This window comes from Atta cephalotes (assembly GCF_000143395.1).
Source record: "Atta cephalotes unplaced genomic scaffold scaffold00040, whole genome shotgun sequence".
NCBI lineage: Eukaryota > Metazoa > Arthropoda > Insecta > Hymenoptera > Formicidae > Atta > Atta cephalotes.
In genome coordinates, this window is record NW_012130104.1 from 1448894 (window position 1) to 1457126 (window position 8233).

Sequence of the window (8233 nt, forward strand, 5' to 3'; positions counted from 1 at the left end):
TATATATATATGTGTGTGTAGTGTGTGTGTGTGTGTGTGTGTGTGTGTGTGTGTATGTGTGTGTGTGTGTGTGTGTGTGTGTGTGTGTGTGTGTGTGTGTGTGTGTGTACATTTTTAAATAATTTTAAAATAAAATTGACTTATACACATCGTAGTGTCTTTGAAGAGATTAAAGGCGTTAATTACTTTCCCTCTTCTTGTCCCACAAAGTGTGTTTGTACTGTTTTTGTTTACTTTTTAATTTGTTGTCACTTTTGATGTATATTTCATTATGGGATACATTTTGAAAAATGATCTTTGTGTACGCGTCAAATTGTTAAGCATGTATAAATATTATTTGATATTTTTCTAATAGGATTGTAGGATACAAACGATTATAATTACATTACTGAATAATAATGAAAGGAGTAATCTTAATTACGTTCAAATAATAGACATGCTTTCATACTACATCTAATATTTTGGTTTATCTTATTAATAATCACTTTAATGATATCCTTTATTTTTATTATTTTATTGTTTATCGAGTGTTGACAAATTTTCATTAGTTCGTTAGCTAATTGTTTCGGTGACATACTGAACTTGTGCTAGAAATTAGAAGCCGCGCGTTAGAAATTAAATATATTACCGCACGTTCCTAATCAATTTCGTATAATCATGGGATACATTTGACGAAATTTGGTTATGTGTTTTAGAATAATTGTATATTTCGTATCTTTTTTAATTGGTAAGTGACGAACTTGTAATATAAGTAGCATCATATTAGTAGCGTTACATTATATTGACATGACGCTGAGATACACATATGCATGATTCTGTGATAGGATTCCGTTCATCGATGTAGCAACCTCGATTGTTTTTATAACAGATAATATTATAATGAATCTACTTTTTCTTGTCGACAGTGATGAGCGGTTCGCGGCTTGGCAGAGGCCGAGGTGGCCGTCTGGCTTTGTACGGGGGCTGCGCAGTGGCAGTTATCTTGACGATGATCGTGTACCGCAACACCATCTCAGAGATGACCAGGCTTCAAGAAATGCAAGTACAATGCCTTCATCAGCAGGAATCTCTCGCTGCTCAACTACAAGGTAAGTTCAATAAAAGGAAACATAAATAAATTAAAAACATAAATAACTAAAGTCAGAAGCTGTCAGAAGCTGAAACTAATTGTCGATTGTCGATTTAATATTTCATTTAAATTGTGAGGAATGATATTGGCATATGATAGATTGAGACTCTGTCATATGCCAATATCTCTCAAGACTCTAATGTCCATTCCTGCCAATGTAGATATATTTTAATCTTGGTTTAACTTTTTATTTTTTTTGAGTTGTAAGCATTAGAAAGAGATAAAGAGTAAATTAAACCGAGATTAAAATTAATCTACATTAGTAAAAGTAGTCATTCATATATAAATCATAAGTCATTCATATTCTACAGAGTAAAATATTGCAGGAAGTAAGACCTTAATATACAGGTTTTATTATAGGATTGTAATATTTTTCAGCGAATTTCACGAATTTGTATTCGATTTTTATAAATTTGTCAATTGCGGTTTATAGATAATTAACTTCCTCTGATTTAACAACTTAACTTGACTTTTTGATAACATGATAACATACGATCTTTTCAGTAATATTTGAGTACAAAGTACGGCTGGAGAAGTCCCTGGCCGAAGAGAAGAGCTCAAATGCCGCAGTGAAACAAGAGTTGCAACAACGCGCATCGCGAGAGAAGTCTCTGCGTGACAAGGACAGCATAGAGGCGATGCAGAGGTTTAATTCGCTTCAGCAGACCTATAAGCTCTTGCAGACCGAGCATCGGGACCTGCAAGAGGAATGTAAGAAGCGTGAGAAGCAGACGCTGGATGAGACTAGCAGGCTGGAATCAACGTTGCAGGATTTGCGCGCTCGCATCCGGCAGGCTCAGGAAGACAAATCCAAAGCTCTGGAGCACTTGAAGACCAAGTACCTGGAAATAGTTGATGAGAAGACCCGGCTGCAAGAAAAATACAACGAACTGATAAACAATAGAGACAATACCGGTAGTACCGTCGATCATCTCAGAAAGGAGATTTTCCAGCTTAGACGCGAATTGGAGAGCGCCAAGGTACATTACTCGTTTTCTAAAAGTAACATGATTTAGTATTAAATTTAATTATAACACATACAATAAACAGTATACAATGCAACTTAAAAATAAGGTGTTTACAATGATATTTATTTTATACGTAGCATAATTAATAGTTGCATAGTAGTTAATAAAAAATTAAACATACGTTTGTTTACTAAGTTCTGATTTTTACGTTTTCTTTTAAGTATTCAAGATTGCATGAAAAGAATCAAGACAATTATATAAAAACGTAAAAGTTGTGATCTTATGTATTCCAGAATTTCTATGCTAGAAGTACACCTCCTAGTTCAGTGTTGATGACTCCTCGAGCGTCAGTGTCGCATTCGGCGTTGCCTAAGGAAGACTCACGACCGATCCCGGCGCCACAACAGCAACAGCAGGTAAGTACGCCACGGCCACCATATGTGTCTCATGATCGTCATGCAATTGGAAGAACGACGCCATCGGTGGAAAAGATGAATCGAAACGAAGACGTCAATGAGCCAGCCAACAATATCAGGTTCGTTCAGCAGAATGGCAACATCGTTCCAGCTGGTCCCAGCGAAATGAAAGAGATCGGCGAACAGCGCGAACCCTCAGCTAATGACTTAGAACAAAAGCAACAGAAAGATGTTGTCGAGCGCCCGAATCTTATAAACGAAGAGAAGAATGATTTCGATGAAGAACAAAGAAAACAGGTAATGTCACCGCCGCTGAATCGAAACGACGACGGTCCGAGGAACGATAATGTTTTGGTAGTTCCTGGTTCGCAAGCCGAGCAACCGTTGGCACAACCTGCCGTCGAGCGAGCGTCTGGTCGATCAAATGATGTCAAAGCCCATGCGGAGGATGATGAACTGCAGGCTCTGCAGGAGAGAGTAGATGGAATACTCAATCGTGATGTGCCCAATAATGATAACGGAATTCGTTAGATTTAATTCTTTATTATGCATTTATAACCGGATTATCTTCAGCTTGTCAGGATTAGTTTCAGTCAGGTTCTTTGATTCTTAACCCGTAAATTGCGTAAAAAGTTAATTTTTATTATGCAATAATTATATACAGAAATTATCTCTATTATTAAATTATAAATTGTTAATGAGAATTATTATTTAATTTATAAAATAAATCGTAATTATACATCTAATCATTAATATTAATGAATGACAATTTGTTAATTATTTATAATATTAAAAAAAGATTTTTACTGAATTACGGATAGGGAAGATTTAATCAATTATTTAAATCAGAGTTACAATCATTTCATTCTCTAAGTCAAATAAAAGGATTTCTCACATACAGTAAAATATTAAATATATTTAGGATTAATTGCTTTTTCTCTAACAATTCTGTATGCTTTTGGGGTAAATAGTGCTATCATTAATATAGGATTAAAGAGAATAGTAAAGCATTTTTCTACTTTTTCATTCATATTTTCTCGAAATATATTTTTATTGTAATATCTCTTTCTCCCTTTCTAGTATTGCCTTGTATCACATGCATATTTGATAACACAGATTTGATTACACGCTTGATAAATAAATATATGTAGCCAATGTTTTATATGCATGTAATGAAGCAAAATTATTTATTGTTTGAGTCATGTCATTTATTATTCTTTTCTCTAAATGTATTATTTATGATTAGAATAATTCTTTTTATAAATTGCATATCTCAATAAATATAATACAAGAGGAATAATTCTAACTATAAGTAATAAACAAATGAAAAGGAATTTGCTTGATTACTACTTTATGATTTTTGGAAAATACATTTGGCTGTTAATGAATGCAATCTGTAATTTTGTAGCGGTTTAAAAAAATTGTTTAGTTGCAAATGATATTAGGTGTGAGAAAAAGTTCGTAGCATTTTTCCCGTTAGATTAAATAAAAAAACGCCACGAACTTTTTCCCACACCTAATATTAATATTATTTAATATAATATTATCTATTATTAGTAGCGTTTATATTGTTTACTGCAGACTATTCCTAATATTTACTTCAAGTATATAAAATATATATTTGCTGAGGTTTTGTATATTATTCATTAATATTAATACAGAAGCTGTTAATATGATACATGGACTGATTAAATTCTGATTTATGGAAATTCTCATAAAATTGTCTAACAGTAAATATTATTAATGACTCTAATTAATTTTATAATAATTCTATAATTTTTAATAAATACTTTCTTAAAGAATTTCTAAAAGATATTCTCTAAAGTATAAAAATTTTATTATCTTACAGATATCTTTAGACACCTTTTCAATTATTGTATTATTTACATTATTATGTAGATATTTTTATCGTTATATCAAATGTTATTGGATAAATGTTAGATGTTTAAAACATATAAATTTTGTTCGTGTATATACAATCTTTTTGACCGATCTTTCATCTTCTTTATCGAGCTTACTTCTGTTATTGGACTTATATAAGACTTCATGTATATGCGTAAAATGGCTCGAGCCATACTAAATGTGCCTGTAAATCTGTGTTCCATGATGCATTAATAAATTGTTATTACGTTTATCTGCTTGCATTTTTATTGGCAACCTCGTAATAACCTAGCTACTATTAGCTTCTGCATCGCGCTTTTACTGTATCACCGTTGCTAATTAATTTATGTTCAAGGCTATTGCCTTTATTTAGCTGCGCTAAATAATTGCTTTAGAATTTATCAAACTGTAAGAAAAGCTTGTTTTTATTTATGTTTTTATTTATGTAGTATAGCTCTTCTCTTTGGATTGCTAATTAATATAACTCTCAAGTGGAATTATTTTGATGTAAAATCACTGCATTAAGCACTGCTATTTACAGCTTTCTCAGTAGTTTATAATTATTAGACAATTTGATGCGAAACACACTTTTTATGCAATTATGCTGTAAGATTTACGTATTATTGTCAATGATTTATCGATGCATAATGTTATCAAGATGATTTACGCCGAACTAACGAAACGGAAAATAGAAATGTACGCAATTCCTCAGCGTATTTCGAGAAATGACAATTATTATTATAACCGGTTCTATTATAACAATTACAAGAATTACAAGAATTGAATAAGTAAGACATCACAACAAGCAATTCCCATCAGTTATCGCCAAATAACTATATTATACCGTACATTGTATGAAACTTTTTTCAGAGCATGATGAGTTCACGCAAAGCGGAGAACACCACTGTAGTGAACAACGCTAATCTGGTATCATCGTCTCTTATCGACAAACCTGCGCCGCTACCGGTCAGATTATCGTCGAAGGTCAAGGTGCCGGTCGGTGTATTGCCAATACCGGAAATTATCGAACAGAAGGTCGTTGATGATATGGATAAAAAGAAGGAAATTCGAGATGACGCATCGGCAGTAGTTCGCAACAATTTACAACCACCGCTGCCGAAACTCGTTCCGGCGAATGCAGTGGATGACAAAGAAGAAAAGGAGCCAATAATTGAAGCTGGCAACCTAGATCCACCGTTCGTTGTGAATCCTCCCGCGCGACACATTGGCGAACAGCTCGAGAGGAGAGCAAAAGACTCTTGGTTGAGAGTGGGACCTGGGGTACAAGAGGTCGGCGATGAACTCAATCGAGTTCCTGGGTGAGTCCCAGTATTTTTATCGATTAAATATAATACAGTGAATATATTCAGAAAATATTCAGAAGAGGTTTTTATAAAATAGCTTTTTAAAAATAAATACTAGTAGAAATAAACATTAATTAGCAATTTAATAATAATGAGTAACTAGTATCTTGAAAGCTTCACAAAAATAATTATGATCCTAGAAGAGAATAGAATTTTTTACACGTGTAAATACTACTCATATATCTAAATAATACAAAATTTTTCATTTTTGTTTATTATTAAGATAATATGTTTTACTTATCACATATTTTTTAGGTAAACTAATTTTGAGAAATATACACAATCTACTTTATTCTTTGTTAATAAATTGCTAATTAATTTTTACTTTCTGAAAATAAGGTTTTTTTTATAAAAATATTTTCTCTATAGAACGAATACTTTATACGTTCACTATATAAATAAATATACCTAAATATATAATATGTATAAAGTATTTAGATTATATATATAATTTTAAATAAATCATTTTTGAATTTATTTAAATTTTTCTAAGAGATATTTTAGAGTTTTAATAAATTTATTATATTATATTCTTTGATTCTAGGTTGGATGATGGACAAGCCAACGGTGGTGACGATCAGTATGATGGTGCCGATTACGACAAGGAGTCGCAACAAAAGAATGATATTCATCTTGCGGGCGAGGATGAGGGGGAAGGTAACTTGAGAACGATTGAATCGATCTGACTGCGCAATTGATGTCGCGACTGCAAAATTATTCTTGTATCTGAATTTCAGACGAAGGCGACCTGCTTGAAGGCGAATATCCGAATAATTTGAAGCAAGGAAAGCGGGAATAAAATCAGCGCCGTCACGCAAATGTTGTTTTTTAATGCGACTAGCAGCCGGGTGACACAAGAGGAATCGACTGAAAAATAGTCAAATGATCTGATTTGACTTGACCTGGCCGATATTCATGATCGTTCGGGTTTAATCAGCGAAAAATACTTATTGTGTATTATAATCTATAAATCATTCAACGTGTGTGCGTGTGCGTGTGAGATATTAAACGAGAAACTAGCACAGGGACAGCTAGAAATTCAATCTATCTTCATCTTTCATACGAAAGCTCTTGTACAAGATTTTAGCTAAATATATGATAGTATATACACGGTACAAATATCGTCAAGTGCATCCGCGCGTTCGACGGAGACTTAGGCGGTTCCGATAACTTCAGAAAGTTCAGATTGAACTATTGTAACGTATACTTTCAAAGAAGGAAAAAAGATAAACTGTATTTTTCTAGATTTTACCGTGCACGAATCGAGTGACTTAATCGCGTTTATTACTTGAGATATTCAACTTTGTTATAAATATGTTAAGTTGGATTTAGATTGCACTAGCAGAGTTAACTTTATAACGTAATGCAACAGGAAAATACCTCGGAAACCATTCAGTATTCTTGCGTAAAATTAATTCGCGTTATAATGAAATTTATCATGAGTTACGGGAATTAATCAAATTACTTTTTTCTATATTTATAATCATATGATAATTTATATGAGTTACATATAGAAATTAAAATGTAAGTTATCTAATAATATCAACCTTTTTATTACTTTTATAAATGTAAAAGTTATAAAAAAAGGTTTAGGTAATTTTTTCCAATTCTAATTCTAATTCTCTTCTCTGTTTACGTTAATGAAATTTCATTACAAATAATTTGCACATCACAATACCATTACAGCAGAATTTTTATATAATATACAAAGTTACTCCTACTGTTGCAATCTAAATCTTTTGCGATATCGTTATTATGATGACAATGACACATCAATTGATGACAATTTTATCAATTTTGTTAAGACAGCTTATATTAGTTAAATTGTTATAGGGCCGGTTATTCCATCTTCGAATAAACTATGTGGTAATTTATCTGGATAAATAAAAGAGTAAAAAATAAAAACATAAGAGTGTAAGAGAGTAAGATAGTGAGCTGAAGTTTATCGCAGTGCTGGGATTTACTTGAACATTTCAGCCGATTTTCAGCTTGATTTCTACCCCTTACGTCAATAACCTGCGTGCAGCCTAAATGCCGATCAGCAAGCTGAAATCGGTCGAAATATGCAAGTACTTAAATTCCAGCACTTTTATTTATTTAAATGTTTATTGAAATGGAACAACTCAGCCTTAGTCTTGTTTTCCATTTTACTGATGCCTGATCGCTAATGATTGCGTCTATTTTTAGTGAAATTAAAAAATAGACATATTATCAAGTTAACATTTACAGAAAGAATTTAATAGCAGATTGGAAGATTGATAGAAGAATATTTTTTACAAGATCTTATTTATTCTGTCCTTCTCAAAAACTTAAAAAATTATGACTTGAATTGATCAAGTTAAGTACTGAAAATTTAACTGGGATGAATGAATTATTAATTAGTTAAGTAGTTTAAGACGAGCGTAGGATAATGTTTTGTTTTAGATTTTTAGTTATATAATATATATATATATATATATATATATATATATATAT

The 8233-nt window shown here is 32.0% G+C and overlaps 1 protein-coding gene across 1 annotated transcript; it reads left to right on the forward strand.

Moving 5' to 3' along the window:
* Nucleotides 1-684: 684 nt before the first annotated feature.
* Nucleotides 685-6557, forward strand: LOC105622115 (Golgi integral membrane protein 4-like). The gene is made up of 7 exons (XM_012203549.1): nucleotides 685-727; nucleotides 906-1088; nucleotides 1634-2109; nucleotides 2391-2513; nucleotides 5265-5713; nucleotides 6303-6415; nucleotides 6496-6557. The coding sequence occupies exons 1-7, from the start codon at nucleotides 685-687 to the stop codon at nucleotides 6555-6557; spliced, it is 1449 nt and encodes a 482-aa protein (XP_012058939.1).
* The last annotated feature ends 1676 nt before the right edge of the window (nucleotides 6558-8233 follow it).

What these genes read in the sequence shown, in the direction of transcription:
- LOC105622115 (XM_012203549.1), top strand. Translation starts at nt 685, where the DNA reads ATGTGTTTTAGAATAATTGTATATTTCGTATCTTTTTTAATTG. An exon ending in TCTCGCTGCTCAACTACAAG is followed by an intron (nt 1,089 to 1,633) that starts GTAAGTTCAATA and finishes CGATCTTTTCAG; the next exon opens with TAATATTTGAGTACAAAGTA. An exon ending in GGGCGAGGATGAGGGGGAAG is followed by an intron (nt 6,416 to 6,495) that starts GTAACTTGAGAA and finishes TCTGAATTTCAG; the next exon opens with ACGAAGGCGACCTGCTTGAA.